At 49.0% G+C, this 23,661-nt stretch overlaps 1 protein-coding gene across 2 annotated transcripts in view; it reads left to right on the forward strand.

Annotated features, from left to right (window-relative positions):
* The first annotated feature begins 9,655 nt into the window (after window positions 1-9,655).
* MACROD1 (mono-ADP ribosylhydrolase 1) overlaps window positions 9,656-23,661 on the forward strand; it is a 217,889-nt gene continuing 203,883 nt past the window's right edge. Inside the window, exon 1 of one of the 2 annotated variants that reach the window (XM_043971023.1) lies at window positions 9,656-10,116. In XM_043971023.1, the coding sequence (XP_043826958.1) occupies window positions 9,774-10,116 (343 nt within the window). In that variant the 5' untranslated portion in view covers window positions 9,656-9,773. The remainder of the gene's footprint in view (window positions 10,117-23,661) is intronic. The other variant, XM_043971024.1, reaches the window with a different exon arrangement.

Here is a 23,661-nt window from a genome sequence, read left to right on the forward strand (position 1 = left end):
CAGACCAGGCCCAGGTCAAGAACCTCTGGCCTAACAGGAAATGCAGTAGTAAATGACACTAGTAATGTAGTGTTTGATAAACCCAAAGACTCCAGCTTCTGGGATAGAAACTCAGTATTTGACAAAAACTTCTGGGAAAACTGGAAGATAGTATGGCAGAAATTAGGCATAGACCAACATCTTACACTTTATACTAAAATAAGGTCAAAATGGATACAGGATTTAGACATAAGAGGTGATACCATAGGTAAATTAGGAGAGAAAGGAATAGTGTACCTATCAGATCTTTGGAAAGGAAAACAGTTTATGACCAAACAAGAGATAGAGTATATTATAAAATGCAAAATGGATGATTTTGATTACATTAAATTAAAAAAGTTGGAAGCAATGCATCCAAAATTGGAAGGGAGGCAGAAAGCTGGGAAACAATTTTTGAGGCCAGTACTTCTGATAAAGGCCTCATTTCTAAAATATATAGGGAACTAAATCAAATTTATAAGAACCCAAGTCACTCCCCAATTGAGAAATGGTCAAAGGATATGAACAGGCAGTTTTCTGATGAAGAAACCAAAGCTATCTATTGTCATATGAAAAAATGCTCTAAATCTCTAATGATTAGAGAGATGCAAATTAAAACAACTCTGAGGTACCACCTGACACCTATCAGATTGGCTAAAATTACAAAAAAGGAAAATAATAAATGTTGGAGAAGCTGTGGGAAAATTGGAACACTAATGCATTGTTGGTGGAACTGTGAACTGATCCAACCATTCTGGAGAGCAATTTGGAATTATGCCCAAAGGGTGATAAAGCTGTCCATACCCTTTGACCCAGCAATACCACTTTTGGGTCTTTTTCCCAAAGAGATCATGGAAAGGGGAAAGGGACCCACATGTACAAAAATATTTATAGCTGCTCTTTATGTGGTGGCAAGGAATTGGAAGTTGAGGGGGTGCCCATCAATTGGAGAATGGCTGGACAAGTTGTGGTATATGAATACAATGGAATACTATTGTGCTGTAAGAAATGATGAGCAGGAGGAGTTCAGAGAACCCTGGAGGGTCTTACGTGAGCTGATGATGAGTGAGATGAGCAGAACCAGAAGAACATTGTACACAGATGAGCAGAACTGTGATGGACTATAGTCTTCTCACCAATGCAATGGTACAGAAGAGTTCCAGGGAACTCATGATAGAAGAGGATCTCCAAATCCAAGAAAAAAAACAAACTGTGGAGTATAGATGCTGATTGAACCATACTATTTCTTTTGTTTTTGGTGGTGTTGTTTTTTCTATTTTGAGGATTTTCATCATTGCTCTGATTTTTAGGATTAATGTTATGTGTGTGTGTATATATATATATATATAACCTATATCAGATTACCTGCTGTCTAGGGGAGGGAGGGAGAAAAATCTGAAATTGGAAAGCCTGTATAAACAAAAGTTGAGAACTATCTTTACGTGTAACAGGAAAAAAATAAAATACTTTATTAATTAAAAAAAAAAAAAGAACCTCTGGCCTAGACTGATCCCCAATTTGCTTCCGGGCTTGGCTCCCTGTCCCTCCTTGAGGTCTGTCCAAGGTGGCTTGAGGGGGTTCTATGTTTAGGTGTATATGTATCACATATGTGTATATATGTATGCACACACATACATGTGTATACATATTAATATATAGACACACGTGAATTACATGTTATGGATAAATTGCTAATAAAATAGAATTATACAATATACATATGTATATATATTTATGTATAAATACACACACACACACACACACACATATATGAGTTGTCAACTTATATGAGTGGAGGAGCCTTCTGCACCGAGATGTCCCTATATTGTTGAAGTTCCAGGTCTGAACCAATGGACTAAATAACATGACTATTTTTTTTCTGGGTAATTAGCAATCATCTTATTAATTATAGCTATCAGATCATTAATAAAAAGGTCATTTGACTGTCTTTCCTAAACCAAAGATGGACCCTTTATTATTTGTTTTTGTTTTTTTGTTTTTGTTTTTGTTTGCGGGGCAATGGGGGTTAAGTGACTTGCCCAAAGTCACACAGCTAGTAAGTGTCAAGTGTCTGAACCCGGATTTGAACTCAGGTACTCCTGAATCCAGGGCCGGTGTTTTATCCACTGCATCACCTAGCTGCCCCCTGGACCCTTTATTATTAACTAAATACTAATTGCAAAGCCTGGCACACAGTAGGCTCTCCATGAATGTGAGCTATTGTTCTCATTTAGTTGCATGTGTAAGGGCATGCTTCAATGCCTTTCTTTTGAGGTGCTTTATAAAAGGTACCAGGAATACAGCATAGATGGAATGCATAGTCTGTACAATACCGTTTTAGTGCTAATTAAGCAATATGACAATTGGGAGTGTTCCTCAGAGCCCCACTCAGGCCCCCCAAAGGAAGTCCTATGACGCCCATCAGGGAACAAGGATTGTTGAGGTGCAAATACCCAATGTGATGACCTTCCAGGCCATTCAGGGCATCACTGAGGGAAAGGCTTAGCATTTGTGTTATGCACAATTGACACAGAAAATACTCAGCTAGGTACTCAAGGTGGAGAGAGAGAAAGTTTATTACTCGCAGGCCCAAGGTGGGGGTCAAACCTTTGACAATGGGCCCCGAGTCTTGTAGCCCACCTGGTTATATACAAAAAGAGTGGGTGTGGTATAGTCATCATTGCCGGACAGCAAGATACAAGGATGAGGTCAGTGATTACCTTACAAAGGACAAAGGAGAGACAGGCCTGCAGCTGCAAGGCCAGGGCCTATCTGAGACAGACAAGGTCAGAGTCTTTATGTGATTTTCCACATCATTTGTATGGAATGAGAACCTTCTAGCTTGTATCAGCAATCAGTTAATATCTGTTAAGTATCTCCTATGTGCCAGGCACTGTTCTGGGCTGGCTGGGGATAGAAAGATAGAACAGTCCTTGCCTTCAGGGAGCTGACCTTCCACTGGGGAAGATCCCTTGTACATCAATAAATCAACACAAAATTAAGGCTCATGTGGAAGGTGTTGAGTAGTTCTGAAGGCAGAAAGGAATTCTAAGAGGTGTCTGTGAGGAGAGACGGCCTTCCAGGCAGTAGGAACAGCTGAGCCAAAAACATGAAGTGGGAGATTACTGTATGAGAGGAATAGTAAGAAAGCCAGTTTGGACTGGACTGTGCGGGAAAAGAAGGACCCTATAACCGGGTGGGAAAGCAAGGCTGGAGACAATAGAGAAGGCTTGGACAAGATGACTGAGTTTCCTTCCTGTGATGTTTGTCTGTCTATCTGTCTGTCTGTCTCTCCCTCCCTCTGTCCCCCTTTCCTTCCTCCCTCTCTGTCTCTGTGTCTCTGTCTCTCCCTCCCTTTCTCTCTCTCTTTCTGTTTCTCTGTCTCCGTCTCTCCCTCCCTTTCTCTCTCTCTCTCTTCCAGTCTCTCTTCTCTCTCCAGTCCAGCTTTCACACAGCAGTCTTTGACTATGCTCTGCATACAGCAGGAGCTTCATAATTGCTTGGGGTTTTTTTTTGGGGGGGGTGAGGCAGTTGGGGTTAAGTGACTTGCCCAGGGTCATACAGCTAGTAGGTGTTAAGTGTCTGAGGCCGGATTTGAACTCAGGTCCTCCTGACTCCAGGGCTGGTGCTCTATCCACTGCGCCACCTAGTTGCCCCTATAATTGCTTGTTGATTGACAGGCTGACTGAGCCACCTGTGGCATACTTGCAAGGAAGCTAGGGAAGTTTGGGACCCATCCCTCAGACAGGAAGGTAAAGGAATTTATCCTGAATTCTCTCTTCTGCTAGAAACCACCGGGCCCTGAGGGAAGGATAGTTTTTTTCCCCTGAAATATCTCTGATCTGTCCTTTCCAAACAAACATTTGAACGTTTTATTAAGAGCTGACTTTGGAGGTGCGCACACCCAGCTCAAAGTGGTTGGTACCAATTTCCATTTGAATTTCCATCCTTTACTGCCTATTTCCTGGGACAAGGCCCACCCTGGACCTTGGGGGGCCAGACTGGCCTGGGGGCTCCGCTCTCCATCTCTGTTCACCCTCTCTGGTTCATCTCAACCTTAATGCTGCCAGTCTAAGAGAGAGACAAAAGATCAGTGACCTGAGATAATTTCTGTCTATGCTCTGCTTGGCATTCAAAGCCCTCTATAGCCTGGTCCCCTCATACCTTTCCAAGCATCCCACAAGTATTCTTGGGTCTAGGAATCTGGGCCTCCTGCTTGTCTTTCCACCTCTCTCCAGGCATTCTCTCTGGCTGCCCCCAGGCCTGGAACACTCTCTTCTTGACTCCCACTGCTGACCTCCCCTGCTTCCTTCTTCTTGTTATTGTTGTTTGTCTTGAAGAGGATCATGACATCAGGAGGTGATTTCATGACCTGCACTGATTGGATTTAAGCGGGGGAGGGCTGTGCAAGGTCATGACTCACTCTTTCCTCCAGAGCCATCTGGGGCCAGGGGAAAGATGTGTATCAGGAAGACTGCAGATGGCCTCAAATGTTTTAAGGCAATTGGAGTTAAGTGACTTGCCTAGGGTCACAGAGCTAAGGTGAAATTTGAACTCAGGTCCTCCCCAACTTCAGGGCCAGTGGTCTATCCACTGTGCCATCTAGCCACCCCTTCCCCCCCTTCCTTTAGTTGGGCCTTAAGCCCAACTAAAATTCCACCTTCCACAGGTAGCCTTCTCTTCATTCCAGTGCCTTCCCCCCATTAATTATTTCCTATTTTTCTCCTGTCTGTAGCTTGCCTTGTATATATTTGTTTGCATGTTATCTCATTGGATTGTAATCTCCTTGAGGGCAGGGGACTGTCTGTAGACCCTTTTTTTTATTCCCAGTACTTAGCAGGGAACCTGGAACACAGTAGGTGTTTAATAATCACAGTAGGTAATTAATAAATGCTTATTGAATTGAAAGAGCTTAAGCTGCCTGGCACATAGTAGTAGGTCCTTAAATGCTTGCTCCCTTTCCTTTTATTAAACTGGGGTATTATGACATTGTGAGGGTGACATCTTTCTTGACTTGCTGGTGAACTGGATTGAAGTCAGGTGACCCTGGCGCCTTTCTGTGCCACAGAGGGTTTTGAGCTGGAAGGTTCTCAGAGACAAGATGAGGAAACTGAGGCTCAGAGAGGGTAAGAACTTGCCCAGTGTCCCCCAGGGAATAAGTGGAAAAGGCAGAATTCAAACTCAGGTCTTGTGATTACAAATATGGCACTAGGTTGCCTTCCTTGGTAAACAACCCTGAAGACCTAGGTCAAGTCCTCTGCAGCCTTCAAATGCTCCTGGACCAACCGAGTCCTGTGGAGAGGAGGAAGGATTTGGGAGTGGGACCTTCTGGGTTTCGATCCTAACCTCCCCCCCCCCCACTTCCCAGGCTGTGAAAAGGGATAATAACAGATACCTGCAGTATCTGTTGGCCCAGGTAGTTGTGAGGCTCAAAGAGCATCTGATCTGATGCCAGAGGACCCCAGGCTCCTTCCGTGCCAGCTAACATCTCCCCTTCAAGGGGAAGACTGGACTGGCAGCTCCAGGCAGGACTGCTTCCTTCAGTGCTTGGCACATAGTAGGTGCTTAGAACAGTCTGTGTGACCTTGGGCGGGTCCCCTCCCTGGGCCTCACCAGCCTCCCTGTTAAAAGAGGGGGTTGGGCTGGAGTATCTCAGATCTCTTCCAGCTCCAGGACTTTGGTCCCGGGCTTTGCAAACCTTAGTGTGTTACATAAGCCCATTTCTATTATTTGTGCCCAGAAGGAAGCATGCCAAGGAGAGGGAACCTGGCGGCCCACCAAACTGCAGGCCCAGCCCAGGCCCGGGGGCAGCACCCAAGCCTCCCCTGTCTCCACAGGTTGCAGCCCAGCATATCCTGGCTACCGGGCTGCGTGTGGGGGGTGACTCAGGCTGTTCTCAGCCTGGGACCTGTAAAGAATTGTGACCGGGGAGGGGGGGGGGGACGGGGCAGGGGCAAGGGCAGGGGCAGGCAGCTATTTCTAGCTCTGAGTTTGGATTCCAGCAACAGGTGATGGGGCTGGTCGAGCACGTGGGCCCCCAGAACGAATGCCTAATTTGAAAGTTCCCAGGTGTCCCGGGAAACCAGAGACACATGGGGGGGGGGAAGGGGGGGGAGGGGGGGAGGGGGAGGAGGGCAGGCAAGGCTGGGACCCAGGATGCTGGGAGATGTAGTCCTGACCTGGGGGTGGGGGGAGGGAAGAGAGAGACAGAGACAGAGTCAGAGAGTTGGAGTCAGAGAAAGGAAGGGAGAGAGAGGAAGGGGGGGAGGGAAAGAGAGAGAGAGAGAGGAGAGAGAGAGAGAGAGAGAGAGAGAGAGAGAGAGAGAGAGAGAGAGAGAGAGAGAGAGGGAGGAGAGAGAGAGAGAGGGAAGAGAGGGAGGAGAGAGAGAGGGAAGAGAGGGAGGAGAGAGAGAGAGAGGGAGGAGAGACAGGAGAGGGAGGAGAGACAGGAGAGAGAGAGGAGAGGGAGGGAGGAGCAGGGAGTGGGGAGCGGGGAGCGGGCACAGCCACCTCAGAGGAGCCACACTGTCTTTAATCTGCAGCTGGCTGGCAAACCTTAACAAATCAACCTTGATCATCAATCTCTCAGTCTCGTTGTTCACATTCTCTACTCCTACAATTCAATCCTGTTCCAGACATTCTAAGGTCAGGGAGGCCCATACAATTATATGTTATGAGAAAGGAGAATTGTAGTGTAAGCTGTTACCCAAGAAAGACAGGACCAGAAAAAAGATGGGCCGTCATCTCCAAACAGCCCAGAGATGTCCAGAGCAGCAAGGGAGGCCTCCCTGCCCTTGGAGGGAGCCTGTGTCAGGGAAGTTATTGGAGGACCAAAGAGGGGCTGCTGCCTACACTGGGGGAGGGATCTGCTGGATTGTAACCCTGGGACACCTCAGATTTGCCTACTGCCTTCTCACAGGATTGAAGCTTTAGAGTTGGAAGAGACTCTTGAGATTTTCCCTCCAACCCCTCATTTTACAGATGAGGAAACTGAGGCACAAAGAGGGAAAACTGGCTTTCCCAGGATGATAGGATTAGTAAATGTTGGTTTGAACTTGGGTCTTCCTGACCCCATTGTTTTTGCACATGCCCACCTTCTTAGACTGTCCCTGAACTTGAGAATCTGAGGCCAGGCATGACTCTGGCTCTACAGTGGACCTGGGTTCAAATTCAGATCATCCCTTTGCCTGAGAGTCACCTTGGACAGGTAGGATGAAGAGATTAGATGAGATGACCTCAGAGGTTCCTTCCTCCTGGCCTTAAACTCACTCCAGAGTCAGAAATTAGTTTAGATGCTAGCTCCAGAGATCATCCTATACAGAACCCAGCCCCGGCCATCTTCACCCAAGGTATTCAGCCCACACACCCTTCTGGGATTCCTGCTGTCTCTCCCCTTTGCTTGCTGGGAGGCTGCAAGGTCTATTGGAAGATGTACCTTTGTGGGGTTGGGGTGAGCCACCCAACCTGACCTACTAGTTCTGGCTACAAGAGGCCAACAAATACCTGCCTCCCTGCACTGTATTCTGAGCAGATTCAGGGCAGGGCAAAAGGCAAACAAATAAAAAAACACAACATGGGTGTGTCCTCCCACCTGGCTGGGAGTTACCTGCCGGGTAATGGAAAGAACCATGACTGTGCAATCAGAGGAGGTGGGCTACTGCCCCAGCTCTTCTGGTGACCTTGGGTGAGTCCTGGCTCCTCAGAGAGTATTCTGTCCTCACAGACTCGGAGCTGGAAGAAGTCGGTCATCTAGTCCGGGTCTCAGACTCCATTGTGCTATTTTCTAATAACCATAACTCATGCCATTCCATCTATTCGATTCGTCTATTGTATTTGTCTACCCCTCTCTGTTTATCCTATCTCTATCATCCACATCCATCTATCTGGATGGTTCAATGGATAGAGTGCCAAGTCTGGAGTCAGGAAGACCTGAGTTCAAATCCAGCCTCAGACACTAGTTGTGTGGCCCTGGGCAAGTCACATCACCCTGTTGGCCTCAGTTTCCTTGTCTGTAAAATGAGCTGGAGAAGGAAACGACAAACCAGGATCTCTGCCAAGAAAACCCCAAATAGGGTCATGGAGAGTAGGACACAACTGAAGAACGTCCACCTGTCTATCCTCACGTCTTGGTGATATGAAGACTATGCTCCTATATTTGTTGTCTCACCCCATTAAAATGTCAGCTCTCTGAGGTCAGAACAGGTTTTCCCTTTATGTCTGTACAAAAACCACTGCTTTTCCTTCATTCGTGGGTAAGATGGCTTTTCTTTCCTCCTGGAGCTCAGCCTGCCCTCTCCCCAGCTGTGCCCACAGGAATGCTGCTCATCCTCATCTCTGCCTGCCGGCTTCCTATAGGACTCAGCCGCCATCCCCCCTTCTGCACAAGGATCCAGGGAGGATCTTCCACCTACTCTTTTGCCCTTAGATTGTGGGCTCCCTGAGGGCACAGTAAGGACTTCTTAGCAAATGCTTGTAGATTTCTAAGAATTGCTCCCAGTGTGACAGAACTAATTAGTAGGTTTCAGAGGGAGGACTTCTCTACCAGCCCCACCTCCTCACTTCATGGTCTGGTGACCTGCCTCTCCCTGGTCACAGCTCAGAAAATTGGGGCTCAGGGGTATAAAACATCTTGTCCAATGTCACATCTGTCTGAAGTCCTCTTCTCTAGTCCCCAGACCTGCTGCCTCCCAGCTTACCTCAGCATCCCATATCTGTTGGGGTACAGCCAGCTACTGACCAAGGGTTCTCACTTGAAAGAATCCAGTGGAGGGAAAACAGCCCCCAGGACCCCGCTTAGTGGAGCTGTGAAGCTGTATAGCTCTTCAGCCACCAAACTGCCCTACATGTGCTGCCCTTTGACCCAACACTACCAGGACCAGACCTATATCTCAGAGATGGAAAAAAAAGGGAAAGGACTTCAATGTAGCTGCTTCTTCTTCCTTTTTTTTTTTTTTAAAGTAACCACAGAGAGTGTCCCTATTAACGTTGAACGTAAGGGAATGTCACCGTGCTATAAGAAATAACTTGGTGGACGTTTTCGGGGAAGACTTCTAAGGACAGATGCAGAGCCAAGGGACAAGAAGCAGGGGCAGTGTTTATGCTGTAATTGCTTAAAAAGGGCTTAAAAAGGTTTTCGATGAGCAGCCAGATGTCTGGGAGACCGGAGGCCTCTCCCTGAGGGCAGGGAGGCAGAACAAGACCCCCATTTGGGGGCACAGCAAGTTTGGGCTTGGCTTGGGTGAGGCGGTTGTTAGTGCATGTATGCATGCACGTGGGGTCCTGTGGGACCTGGCATGTTGGTGCATGCATGCACGCACGCGGGGGGCTTGCGGGGCTCGGCTGGGGCGCACTTTGGCGCATGCAGGCACGCACGCGGGGGATTGGGGGGCTCGGCTGGGGCGCACGTTGGTGCATGCCTGCATGCGTGCACGCACGCGGGGGTTGCCTTCCGCCGCATGGCCGCAGGCCTCCCGGCGCGCTTTTAGTGGGAGCCGGGAGCCCGTGCGGGGCCACGCGCGCTTTGCCGCCTGGGCCAAGTTCACTGGCGGCGGCGGCGGCGGCGGCGGGGAGACGGGCGCCTGGCAGGCGGGACTACAAGTTCCAGGGTCCCCAGCGGCGCGTCCCGGGATCGCCCGCCGCCCGCCCGCCTGCCCGCTCTGGCCCGGCCCGGCAGGCGCTCCCCAAGTCCGCCCCCGTCCTGAGCGGCCGCGCGGGTGCCCGGACTGGAGCGCGCGAGGGGCGGGGGAGCCTTCCCCATGCCGTGGACCAGCTGCGGAGCCGGCCGCGGGGCTCGGCTGCTCGGCGCCGTGAGGGGCCTCTGCGCGCGCCTCGCCGCCCCCCGCCGCCCCCTGAGCGCGCCCCGGGGCACGTGCGAGACCCCCGCCTCCCCGGGCGGCACGTGCGGCGGCTCCCGGGCGCCTCTGAGCGCGCGCGCAGCAGCGGCGGCTCCCCGGGCGCAGCCCTTCTTGGCACCGCGCCGCCTCTGCCGGGCACAGGGACCCGGGCCGGCCGGCGTGCGGACTTGGGCAGCCGCTCCCCCTCTGGCCATGGCGGCCAAGGTGGACCTCAACACCTCCACCGACTGGAAGGAGGCCAAAGGTAAGGGGGACCCCGGCCCCTCGGACCCCGGCCGCCCCAACTCCGCGCACTTGTCCCGGGCCGCCCGCGCTGCCGCCGCTCGCTCCGGCTCCGGGCACCAGCGGCTGTGATCGCCGAGGTGGGAACCCCCTCCCCGTGCACGCGGAGGCGGGGCGCTCTGGAGCCGGAGCCTCATGCTGCATTCCGAGGCACAAGCCCTCCCGGCCAGCCGGGGGGGGGGGCAGGCTGGAGCCCCCAAAGGCGCGGAGGCGGGAATGCCCCTCCCCACCCGGCACTTCCAGGTCTGAGCCCCACAGTGCGCTCAGGGACCCGGAGCCTGCCCCCTCACGCACCGAGGGCAGGGAGCGCAACCCCACAACCCCCCCCCCCCCCCCCCCCAAAGTCCTGCGTGCGCCTCTCCTGCCTCTGGCCCGCTTTGCGCGATCCACTCCCGCTCGGGCCCCCCCATGTTGGTGCCGGGATCGGGTCGGAGGATCCGGTTCCCTCTTCCTCTCTTATCTGTGTAACTTTGGGCAAGTCACGTAACCTGTGGCATCCCCCGTTTGGACCTCGTCGGACCTTCTGACTACGTCTGTGACTCAGATGATTCCTTCTCTTCCCCTTGCCCCGTAGAGATGGGGAAACTGAGGCTAATAGGCAGCACCAGCCCTGGATTTGGGGTTAGAGAATCTGGCTTCAAATCCCAGCCCTGCCCCTTAGGAAATGACCCCGAGCCTGTGACCTCTGGTGCTCCTGAGCCCGAAACCAGGCCTCTTAGCTTTATTTCTCCCAAGTCTCTCTCTCTCACTCAAGCCACGAGGGTTGCCACTGATGACCCAGGAGAAGCGAGTTTTGGATTAGGGGGCACAGGCCCCAGGTTTGAGAACCAGCTCAGGCCTCTGGCTAAGCCAGGAAATGCACTGAACCCCTTTGGGCTTGCCTATAAAATGATCTCTCTGAAACTTCTTCTAAATCTGACACGTTGGGAACTTCAGATCCATTTCTGTGTCTAAGGGAATTTATTTCTCATGTTGGAGTTTTAGGAAGGGGTGTGTGTGTGTGTGGGGGGCTATCCCTTGAGCCTCTGGACACTGAGAGGTATTCTTTGGACAAGGCCAACCCTACCCCCTCCCTCAGACTTCCCCCCTGGACTCCCCCTTGAGCATGCTGCCCCCTTGGGATGGCCCTGCCCCACTGGTTGGCAAGCTGCCCACGCTGTCCCTCTGCCCTTGGGCTGGCTCCCTTTCTCAGAGCACAGATAGGGAGGGACTAGCTGGGGTCAGCTTGTCCCTGGCTGCTCTCCCAGTACTGAGAAGGAGGTGGCCCAGTGGGGTGGGCAGTTTCTCCCCAGGCTTGGGTCCCGCTTCACCAACCGCTTCCTGGACAGATCGAACCGGACAGCTTGTGATCATTTCAGTCCCAGCACGTCCTAAACCCAACTCATTCTTTCTCCCCAAACCCTCCCCTCTCCATCTTTGCTGTCATCACCGGCAGGGGCACCGTCCTTCACTGTCCTGGCTTAAGCTCACTTGCTAACTCTCATCCCTTCTCTCTCCACAACATCTTTCCCACATGTCCCCTCAGCTCCACCGAGTTCTTGTCCTCCTGCCTGGATGATTGCAGGTGTTTCCCAATTGGTCTCCTTGCCTGGGCTCTCTCCACCCTGTAAAGCACAGGTCTGACCCTTCCTCTGTAAACCCCAGTGACTCCCCTTCGTCTCCAGCCCTTTTCCACCCGACTTGAGCCTACTATGTCCCACCTTTATTTGGATGGCCTCCATGCTCTGCCCTGCCCGCTGTGGTCCGACTGTCCAACTCTCCTCAGGCTTCTGCACCCATGGCCTCAACTTGTATGCCCAAGGAGGGTCTGCCCTCTCTCTGCCTGGCCTGCATTTCCTCCTAACCACCTGCTATTCATTTCAGAGATTTAATATCTACATACTTAGCCATAACCTTGATTTGTTCCCTCATTAAAATATAAGCTTCTTGCTTCCAAGAAAAATACCAATTGGTCTCAGGCCATAGAGGTGCTCAAAAAGGACTTTGAAGAAAAAGTTAGAGAGGTAGAGGAAAAAATGGAAAGAGAAATGAGGGGGATGCAGGAAAGACATGAGAAAAAACTCAACAGCTTGAAAAGTCAAATTGGCCAAATGGAAAAGGAGGTACAAAAGCTCTCTGATGAAAATAATTGCCTAAGAATGAGGATTGAACAAATGGAAGCCAGTGATTTTATGGGAAACCAAGACACAATAAAGCAAATCCAAACGAATAAAAAAATAGAGGGCAATGTGAAATATCTTCTGGGAAAAACTGCCAACCTGGAAAATAGGTCCAGGAGAGATCATTTGAAAATTATTGGTCTACCTGAAAACCATGATCAAGGAAAGAGCTTAGACACCATCTTCCAAGATATTCTCAGGGAAAATTGCCCTGAAATTCTAGAAGAAGCTAAAATAGAAATTGAAAGAATCCACTGATCACCTCCAGAAAGAGATCCCCAAAAGAAAACTCCTGGGAATATTATAGCCAAATTCCAGAGCTCTCAGGTCAAGGAGAAAATATTGCAAGCTGCCAAAAAGAAAGAATTCAAGTACCGTGGAGCCCCAGTCGGGATAGCACAAGATCTAGGAGCTTCTACATTGTAGGACCAGAGGGCATGGAATATGATATTCCAAAAGGCAAAGGAAATGGGATTACAACCAAGAATCACCTACCCAGCAAAACTCAGCATTATCTTTCAGTGGAAAAAATGGGACTTTAAAGAAAAAGAAGACTTTCAGATATTTGTGATGAAAAGACCTGAACTGAATGGCAAATTAGACTTTCAAATACAAGACCCTAGAGAACCATAAAAAAAAAAATTGGAGCTGGGGGACATACCTGGGGTCGTACAGTGGGTGACTGTCTTGTGCCTGAGGCCGGGTTTTGACTGGGATCCCCCTGGGGCCAGGTGTGATGTTTTGTCCACTGTGTCCGGGTCCCCTAGCTAGGTGATGACATCTTTAGGGTTAAATTGAGGAGTGAAGGGAATGCACTGGGAGAGGGGGAAGGGCAGAGGTGAAATGCTACATGAAAGAAACAGGAAAAGGCTTATGGAGTGGGGGAAGAGATGGGAGAGGAGCAGGGCAGTAAATGAATTTTACACACAGGCTCAAAGACCTTAAACTCATCAGAGCTGCTTCCAGGAGGGACTAACAGACACACCCAACTGGGTGTAGTAATCTGTTTAATCTGGGCAGTCAATGAGCCTAACACTCATCAGAATTGGCTCAAAGACCTCAATCTCATTAGAATTGGCTCAAGGAGGGAATAATGTACACACTTAATTGGGTAGAGTAATCTCTATAACCCTGCAGGAAAATAGGAGGGGAAGGGGATAAAGAGAGAGGGGCAAAAGAAGGAAGGGCAGAGTGGGGGAGGGGACAGACAGAAGCAAATCCCCTCCCCCCCTTTTTTTTTGCAGGGCAATGAGGGTTAAGTGACTTGCCCAGGGTCACACAGCTAGTAAGTGTCAAGTGTCTGAGGTCAGATTTGAACTTAGGTTCTCCTGAATCCAAGGCCAGTGCTCTATCTACTGTGCCACCTAGCTGCCCCAGCAAATCCCTTTTGAAGAGTGATAGGATGAAAGAAGATGGATAATAGAATAAATATCATGGGAAAGGGAATAGGATGGAAGGGAAACAGTTAACAGTAATCATGAAAAAGAGAAAAGGGGGAAAATTGTACAAAAAATATTTATAGCAACTCTTGGTGGAGGCTAAGAATTGAGAATCAAGGGAATGTCCATCCACTGAGGAATGATGGAAAAAGCTGTGCTATATGATTGTAGTGGAATGGTCTTGTGTTACAGGAAATGACAAACAGGATGATCCCCGAAAAACCTGGAAAGACTAATGAACATCGATGTATAGTGAAGTGAGCAGAGCTGGGAGGACATTGTGCATAGTGACAGTACTATTGTTCAAGGATAATTGTGAATGGCTTAACTACTCTCAGCAGTGCCATGATCCAAGACAATCCCAAGGAACTAATGAGGAAGCTTACTATGCACCCCCATAGAAAGAACTGATAAAAAGAACACTTGTGGATTGTACATATATAACCTGATTGTGATCTTGTGGAGGGGGGAGGAAAGGGAGGGGGGGAAGGAGAAAAATTTGGAACTCTAAATCTTATGAAAAGGAATGTTGACACTTGACACTTACTAGCTGTGTGACCCTGGGCAAGTCACTTAACCCCCATTGCCCTGCAAAAAAAAAAAAATGAATGTTGAAAACTACTGTTACATGTAACTGCAAAAAATAAAATAAATGTTTGTTGCAGAAAAAAAAAAGGAAGCTTCTTGGGGGCAGCTAGGTGGCACGGTTGAGAAAGTGCCAGCAGCCCTGGATTCAGGAGGACCTGAGTTCAAATCTTACCTCAGACACTTGACGCTTACTAGCTGTATGACCCTGGGCAAGTCACTTGACCCCAGTTGCCTCACTAAAAAAAAAAAAAGAACATAGGCTTCTGGGGGGCAGGTTATTAGTTGTTATCATGTTAGTTATTATTATTTCACAATGTGGCCACATAGTAAGCTTTCAGTGAATGGTTGGTTGATTGAAAGGGCCTCAGACTTGGAGTCAGATTCTGGTGCTTGTTGTGTGACTCCCCTTCTGTAAACCCAGAGGGTCGGGCTGGACGCTCTCAAAGGTTACCCCAGGTCCAAATCTATGATTCTCTGGGGTGGTGGGGGTGGGGAGTGGCCTACACAGAGTCAGTCTTGGAGTTGGGAAGAGCAGGGTTCGGATCCCGACTCTGACGCTCACTGACTCTATGACCCTGGGCAAGTCATAGAAGCTCTTCGGGACTCAGTTTCCCTATCTGCAAAATAGAGACAGCGAGAGTGCCTGCCTCATGGGGCTTTCGGACTTAAATCCACCGGAGGGTCAGTCACAGCTCCAGCACCGCCAGGAAGGCCTAGGAGAGGGCAGTGAGTTGTCCAAGGTCACACAGCCAGGACGGAGCCCGGCCTGGACAGGAGATCTCTGGTTCAGATGGGGCAGTGGGGGTAGAAGGCTTTGCCTTGGAGAAGACCCTGCTTGGGGGAGGGCTATGGCATGGCTACAATCATGGGTGATGGGGGAGGGGAGAGAGGAGAGAAAGTGGGGGGTGGGGGGAGAATCAGGGAAGGCCTCCTGGAGGAGCTGACACCAGAGCTGGGCCTCCAAGGGGAGAAAGCGTCACAAAGATGGAAACCTGGCTCTTAGGCGCTTACTTTATACCAAGCGCTGTAACTTGTGCAGGGATTCCGATTGGAAAAGGGATTTGGGCTGGGAAGGGGCCTCTTGAGACCCTCTGTCGGTCACTCTAGCAGAGAGCCGAAAGAGGCCTTGGAGGTCATGGGGTCCAACCCCGAGGCCCAGAGTAGCTGAGAGTTACCCAATCACACAGGTGGTCACAATTCGAACCCAGGTCCGGGGATTGTAGATGCAGAGATGGCAGGGACCCTCCCCACCAGCTCTTCCAAGTCTCCCATCTTACTGATGAGGTTGAGTGACTTGCCTATGATTACACTGTGTAAATGTCAGGTAGGATTTGAATCCAAGTCATTCTGCCTTGTAGCCTGTCATTCCTCCGTGTTCCGCCTCTGGCTCCACGTTGTCTTCTGAGTGATTATGGGATCTCATTTCTTCAGTAGGCCAGGCCGGAGCAGGGCAGCAGGAGAGGACATGCTTGGGTTGGGGGGCCAGTGGCTCCTTGTGGGGTGTGGAAATTTATTTTGATTTGGGGACCCTGCCTTTAGGCTGAGATTAGAAAGCCTTAGGCCCTCAGGGTCTCTTCCCCTCCTACTCAGCTTCAGTTGAGCCAGAAAGCCCCGTGGGCTGTGCAAGACGCTGGGTCAGACAGCTGGGGGGGAAAGCCCCCAGCCCCCTCCGACCTGAGCGGAGCTATCTGAAGGCTCCCCGATGGCCTGTGCTGAGGCATGGGATGCTAGCACCGCCCCCCAGCCGTGGCCCTGGCTGGCGGATTAGCTTGGTCTGTGGGGGCGCAAAAAGCCCCGAGATTTGAGTGGAGAGAAGAAAGGGATATATAGACCCGGGAGTGAGACAGCAAGGGGTTCGGGCGGACGGGGGGCGGACAAGAAGAGTCGAGAGGCAGCTGAGGAGACGAACAGTAACGCAGGACTAGGAGCAAGGAGGAAAGGCCGGCGGACAAGATTAGAGGGGCGGCAAAGGGCAGACTGACGGGGCAGACAGACAGAAGGTCGGTGACAGAAACCCAGGGGTTCAGCGGTGGCAGTAAGGAGGAGAGGAAAGTTAGAAGGGGGGGATTTATAAAGTGAAAGGGGCTCGGAGTTAGAATAAGTGACCTGAGTGCCCTGAGGCGGTGCGGCTAAGGCCCCTATTGTATTAAAAAGGTTACAGGGGGCGGCTAGGTGGCGCAGTGGATAAAGCACCGGCCCTGGATTCAGGAGGACCTGAGTTCAAATGCGGCATCAGACATTTGACACTAACTGTGTGACCCTGGGCAAGTCACTTAACCCCCATTGCCCCGCAGAAAAAAAACAAAACCAAACAAAAAACAAAAAAGGTTACAGGACTTATTACAAACCAGGGAAAGTGTAACGTGCCCTGAGGCCCGTATTGTATTCAAGAAGTTCAGCAGGTGGGAAAGAGACCACAGGAAAGCAGTCAGGTTGTACATTTTATTTCCCTGTATTCTTAATTTGAAATAGTATCTCATAAATAAACTCTGCTTTGATTATTTAGTTAAGAGGCTTCTTAATCCTGTGCTTATCAATTTGGGAGGGGAGCAGTGTGGTGGAACTTTATATACGGCCCATACCAAGTTAATAGTCAGATAGCCAAATAGGCAAAAGTCCCAGATTAGTCCTCCAGTCAGCTTTAGCCCCCAAATCAGGCCCAGTCATCAAAATATTTCTACAGGGGGGAGCCTAAGGGGCCCCTGCCGTCCCACCTGCTTCAGCTCTGGGTATGAATGAAGGGCAGGGGTGTCCGGGGAGTCAATACGACTCTACTTCCTCTCTGGGATCATAAAGTCCCCAGAGAAAATGCCTGGTTTCCTCCTTCCCTTCCCTTCCCTTCCCTTCCCCTTCCCCTATCTTCCTCCCTCCTTTCTCTCCCTCTCCCTCCCTCCCTCCCTCCTTTCTTCTCTCCCCCCTCTCTCCCTCCCTCTCTCCCAGTTATTTCTATAAGCAGACTAGGCACCTGTCACTCATTAAGTACTTGCTTGCAGAGTCTGCAGATGAAACTAGGCAGGTGGTGGGGCTGCTGGCCCAGAGAGCGTTGGGGCTTTTTGTTTCCCAAAACTTTAGCAGTCCCGTTGGCTGCCCTGCTCCCTCCTCATTTTTTCTCTGTTCTGTTTTTTTGTTTGTTTTGTTTTGCGGGGCAATGGGGGTTAAGTGACTTGCCCAGGGTCACACAGCTAGCAAGTGTCAAGTGTCTGAGGCTGGATTTGAACTCAAGTCCTCCTGAATCCAAGGCCGGTGCTTTATCCACTGCACCACCTAGCTGCCCCTGTACTGTTTTTGCCCTTGTGTTCAGTTGGCAGGGGAAACATCTGGGAAATATTGATAACTAACATATGCTAATAACCAATAATTGTAAGGCTCTCAGCGAATGTTGGCTATCATTAGTTATATTTATATAGCACCTTATGCTGTATGGTATTTATATAGCACCAAATGTTATCTCATTTGATCCCAATTAAAAACCCTGAAGAGGGAACTGAGACAAATTGGGTTAAGTGACTTGCCCAGGGTTACATAGCTACTTAGTGACTGAGGCTGGATTTGAACTCAGGACTTCTGGCTCCAGGTCCAGTGCTCAGTGCCCTGTGGTGCCACCTAGCTGCCTCTGTGGGAGGACATGGCTTAGGGCATGAGCCAGTGTGGATGGGCTGCAGTTGGTATCATTAGAGGGAATATACAATTGAGGAGATCACAGATCCATTTCAGTTGATGTACTGGGCTATGTACACTGTGGGTTGTCTTTTTGTTTTGTTTTGTTTTGTTTTTTTGGTGAGGCAGTTGGGATTAAGTGACTTGCCCAGGGTCACACAGCTATAAGTGTCTGAGGCTGTATTCTAACTCGGGTCCTCCTGACTCCAGGGCCAGTGCTCTATCCACTCTGCCACCTAGCTGCCCCACAGTAGTTTGTTAATAAGTGCTGGGGGTATTTTTACCGATCAGCCTTCCTCACTGCTGAAGAACCCCAAGGGCTGCTTGCTCTCTCTCAGTTTAAGCATCTGAGGCAGAAACTCCATCAGCCCACCCTGGTTACAGCTTCGGTCCTGGGGTGCAGTCAGTGGATGGGCCTGTGATGGCATCCTGATGGAGAGGGAGAGAGCCTGCCGCCTGCCTGGCTGTGAGCCCCTGCTGCCTTTCTCTGTTGCTCCTTGGGTTGGGGGGGCCTAGAGCAGAGGTGGATTACCACCTTTGTCACTTAACTCTAAATTTGCCTTTTTGGAGACAGATGCTCTTTCATCAGCTCCATAGGTGTCAGACCAGATCCTTTTCTTCAAGAAAAAGAAATGTCTTACGAGCAATATCAAAACCTGTGTAATAAGCAAAGAGCTGGAAACAAAGTAGGTTGCCCATTGCTTGGGGCGTGGCTAAGTAAATGGTGGGGCTCCATGGTATTGGCTTTACTGCCGTGCGGGAGACAGGATGAATAGGTTAGAGACTGACGCCGTGGTGAGGGAACCAGTCCAGGGTCACGGTCTCCACAACAGGGGCCCTGGTGGTAGAGGGAAGGATGCCAGGAGCCAGAAGCAGACCTGGGTGGTTCTCACAGTGAAGCATGGCCCAGAAGGGGAGGAAATGAGCTCCCCTCCTTCCTTTTGGTGAACGTGGGGGGCTGCAGGTGTGGGGTGTGGCATATTCCTTGTAATTCCTTTCATTTTTTATTCTTTGCTTCAAGGGAGGGGGGAGAATTCCATTTGGAAATGAGGCCAAGAGATTGTTAACAATGGCAAAAAGTTCATCCAGTGAATAAGTTGTATCTTGCATCTGTTTACCCTTCCTTCCTTCCTTCCTTCCTTCCTTCCTTCCTTCCTTCCTTCCTTCCTTCCTTCCTTCCTTCCTTCCTTCCTTCCTTCCTTCCTTCCTTCCTTCCTTCCTTTCTTTCTTTCTTTCTTTCTGTGTGTGGCAATTAGGGTTAAGTGACTTGCCCAGGATCACACAGCGAGTAAGTGTCAAGTGTCTGAGGCTGGATTTGAACTCTGGTCTTCCTGACTCCAGGGCCGGTGCTCTATCCCCTGCGCCACCTAGCTGCCCCACATCCGTTTATTTTAAAATAAATGATATTCATCCCATAATAATCACTGACATGTCATCTCTAGTGCCTTCAATCAATCAGCCAATCAACATCTATTAAGCACCTACTATGTGCCAGGTGCTTATGTGTATTACCTTACTTGGCAAGAAGGTTCTGTTATAATTCCCATTTTGGGGCAGCTAGGTGGCGCAGTGGATAGAGCACCAGCCCTGGAGTCAGGAGGACCTGAGTTCAAATCTGGCCTCAGACACTTAACACTTACTCGCTGTGTGACCCTGGGCAAGTCACTTAACCCCAATTGCCTCACCAAAAAACAAACAAAAAATATAATTTCCATTTTATAGATGAGGAAACTGAGACACAAAGGCCTCGATGAGACTGGGCAAAGTCACAGAGCCAGTGAGTGAAGGAGGAAGGATTTGAACCCAGGCTTTTCTGGAAATAAGCCTACTGCTCTATAGGAATGCTGCTTCTCTGTAAGATGTCATTCAAGAAATACAGAATCGGCGGCCTCTCCCCTCCCCTCTCTGAACAGTACACTTCTTAAAACAGATCGTTTAATTCCCGTTTTTATGGCCCTGGCTGAGCCAGCTCCTGCCTCCTGGCCCAAGGGCCCATCAGCAGCTGGGAAGCACCTTCTGAGGTCAGGCTCACTCATCAAAATTTATAGTGAACATCTTTTTATACCACCTGTTTCACTGAACTGTGAAATACCTCATTCTCTCAAGATGAAAAGCAAAAATGTCTGTATCTCGTCTTTTACGAGACCCTGGCTTGCTTGGGCGGCCCTCAGAGGCCAGAGAAGGGGGGTGTCACAGCCCCTCCCTGCTTCTTCCTCTCTGTCCTGGGGTGGCTGGGGCTCGAGGCCCTGGGGGTCCCCGAAGGGAGGACCCAGGAAGGGTCTGAGAAGAGCATTGGTGGTCTTCTCGTTGGCTGCCTCTAGGGGAGACAACCTGCCCCCCCCCCTTTTGTGGCTGTTTCTCTTCTCCTTTAAATCCAGGATCGGCAGAGCTAGAACAGGACCTAGGAGATTACTCAGTCCCATCCCTTCATTTAAAGCCAAAACTCCGGGGGAGGTCAAGGGCATCTCCCCAAGTCCAGAAGTAAGTCGTGCCGGGCCCAGGACCTCTGGCGTCCTGGCTCCCAGCCCCGCGCTCTCTGCATTGCACTGCAGCACCTCAAAGTCATCAAGTCCCCTTCTTGACTAGGGAGGAAAGGGTACCAGCCGATGGCCGACGGCCGCCCAGCTTCGGTGCCCTCCTGTGAGGTGGTTCTGTACGTAAGCTTTGTAAACCTTGGACGGTACTATGTAAAGGGGCCCTTGGGTCCTCGAAGGCCGAGCCCTACCCAAGGACGAGGGGCTTTTTGTACAGTGGCAGCAGCGGGTGAAACATCTGAAGTGTGAGGGGTCATTATGGTTATTCCTGAGCCTGGGCCATCAGTTGTTTTTGTTTTGTTTTGTTTTTGTTTTTTGCGGGGCAATGGGGGTTAAGTGACTTGCCCAGGGTCACACAGCTAGTAAGTGTCAAGTGACCGAGGCTGGATTTGAACTCAGGTACTCCTGAATCCAGGGCCAGTGCTTTATCCACTGTGCCACCCAGCTGCCCCCGCCATCAGTTGTTAATAAGCAGTATGATCCCATGGTCTCTGATTCAGAGCTGGAAGGGGGAGGCTTGAAAACCATTGAGCCCAAGGAAGCAGAGGAGGAAAGGGACCTTCCAATGGTCACCCAGCTCCTAAGTGTCAGAAGTGGGATTTGAACCCAGGTCTTCCTCACTCAGTGCCCACTTTATTCTCCATTCAAGCTTACTTCCGGGCCTCGCTTTTTGCCCTGATGCCACAATCGGCCACCAGGCCTTTCCATCTGCCCCACAGCTGCCTCCTCCCCTGTGTGTGGTCTCCCTCTGTTAGTTAGCAGCAAGGGTTCTAGTCTCAGTAGTAATAAATGCTTTTTTCTTCATTTTTCCTTTCATTCTTCTCTCCCAGTTTTCTGCATCCCTTTTATTTTTGGCTACATTGATTTTATTGATGCAAGAACTTTTTAATTTAAAGCCATTGCAATTACAAACTACCAAAAATTATTTATGGAGCTAGAAAAAATAATAACAAAATTCATCTGGAAGAACAAAAAGTCAAGAATATCAAGGGAATTAATAAAAAAAATGCAGGGGCAGCTAGATGGCACAGTGGATAGAGCACCGGCCCTGGAGTCAGGAGTACCTGAGTTCAAATCTGGCCTCAGACACTTAACACTTACTAGCTGTGTGACCCTGGGCAAGTCACTTAATCCCAATTGCCTCACTAAAAAAACCCAAACAAACAAACAAACAAAAAAAATGCAAAGGAAGGTGGCCTAGCTGTGCCAGATCGAAAATTATTATAAAGTGGCAAACATGGGGCAGCTGGGTGGCGCAGTGGATAGAGCACCGGCCGTGGAGTCAGGAATACCTCAGTTCAAATCCGGCCTCAGACACTTAACACTTACTCGCTGTGTGACCCTGGGCGAGTCACTTAACCACAATTGCCTCACCAAAAAAAAAAAAATAAATAAAGTGGCAAAGATCAAAATCATTTGGCACTGGCTAAGAAATAGAGAGGTGGATCAGTGGAATAGGTTAGACACACAAAACAGCAGTAAATGAATATAGCAATCTCCTGTTTGATAAACCCAAAGACTCCAGCCTCCAGGATAAGAATTCACTATTTGACAAAAACTTCTGGGAAAACTGGAAAATAGTATGGCAGAAACTAGGCATAGACCAACATCTCATACCATATACCATGATCTAGACATAAAGGTTGATACCATGGGCAAATTAGAAAAGGAAGGGATAGTTTACCTGTCAGATCTATGGAGAGGGGAAGAATTGATGACCAAAGATGAGACAGAGAACATTATGAAATGTGGAGTGGATTATTTTGGCTACAATAAGTGAAAAAGTTTTTGCACAAACCAAAGCAATGCAAACAAGATTAGAAGGAAAGCAGACAGCTGGAAACAATTTTTGCAGACAATATTTCTTTTTTTTTCTTTTTTTTTTTTTTTAGTGAGGCAGTGGGGGTTAAGTGACTTGCCCAGGGTCACACAGCTAGTAAGTGTTAAATGTCTGAGGCCGGATTTGAACTCAGGTACTCCTGACTCCAGGGCCGGTGCTCTATCCACTGTGCCACCTAGCTGCCCCCCGTTGTACACAGTATCAACAACACTCTGTGATAGACTTGGCTCTTCTCAGCATTGCAATGATTCAAGACAATGCCAAAAGATGGAAAATGCTCTCCACATTCAGAAAAAGAACTGTGGAGTCTGAATGCAGATCAAAACATACTATTTTCACTTTTGTTATTGCTTTTTTTTGGTTGTTTATTCTCTTTTGCATTTTTCCTCTTTTGTTCTGATTCTTCTCTTACAGCATGACTAATGTAGAAATATATTTAACATGATTGTAATGTATAACCTATATCAGATTTGGGAGGGGTGAGGGTGGGAGAAAAATTTGGAACTCAAAAAAATATTTTAACATCTAACTGGAAAAAAATTGAAAAATAAAATAAAATTGAAAAAAGAATAATTGCAATTATCCATTTTTCACTTCAACAATGCTCTCGCCTCATAATATAATTTAAGTTCTGATACTGTGGCATCTCCTTCCTTTATGTTTTTTTCCTCCTGGTTTCTGTGAAATTCCTGACCTGTTCTTCCAAATGAACTGTTATTTTCTAACTCAGTAAAATTATTTTTTACTAATTTAATTGGGATGGCATTGAATAAATAGATTAGGCAAAATTGTCTTTTCTTTTAAACGAGACACTTGACTTCTTAGCCTCATTTACCTCATCTGTGTAAGGAGTATAGGAATAAGAGAACCTATCTCACAGGGCTGTGGGGAGGGTTAAATGGGATAGTTTACATGAACCTTAAAGTGCTTATATAAGTACTAGCTAGTATTATGACTCATGAATTATTATAAAATAATAATTATTATATTTATAGGAGAGGTAGGTGGCACAGTGGATAGAGCATAGACTGGGAGTCAGGAAGACATCTTCCTGAGTTCAAATCCAGCCTCAGACACTCCTAGTGTGACCCTAGACAAGTCACTCTGTTTGCCTCAGTTTCCTTATTTGTCCAATGAGCTGGAGAAAGAAATGGCAAACCACTCCAGTACCATTGCCAAGAAAACCTCAACTGGGGTCACGAAGAATTGGACATAACTGAAAAAACTGAGTGAACAACAATTATATTTATTATTTTTAAAAATTGGGGTCCATGAACTTGCTTTTATAAA

This window comes from Dromiciops gliroides, chromosome 6 (assembly GCF_019393635.1).
Source record: "Dromiciops gliroides isolate mDroGli1 chromosome 6, mDroGli1.pri, whole genome shotgun sequence".
Lineage (NCBI taxonomy): Eukaryota > Metazoa > Chordata > Mammalia > Microbiotheria > Microbiotheriidae > Dromiciops > Dromiciops gliroides.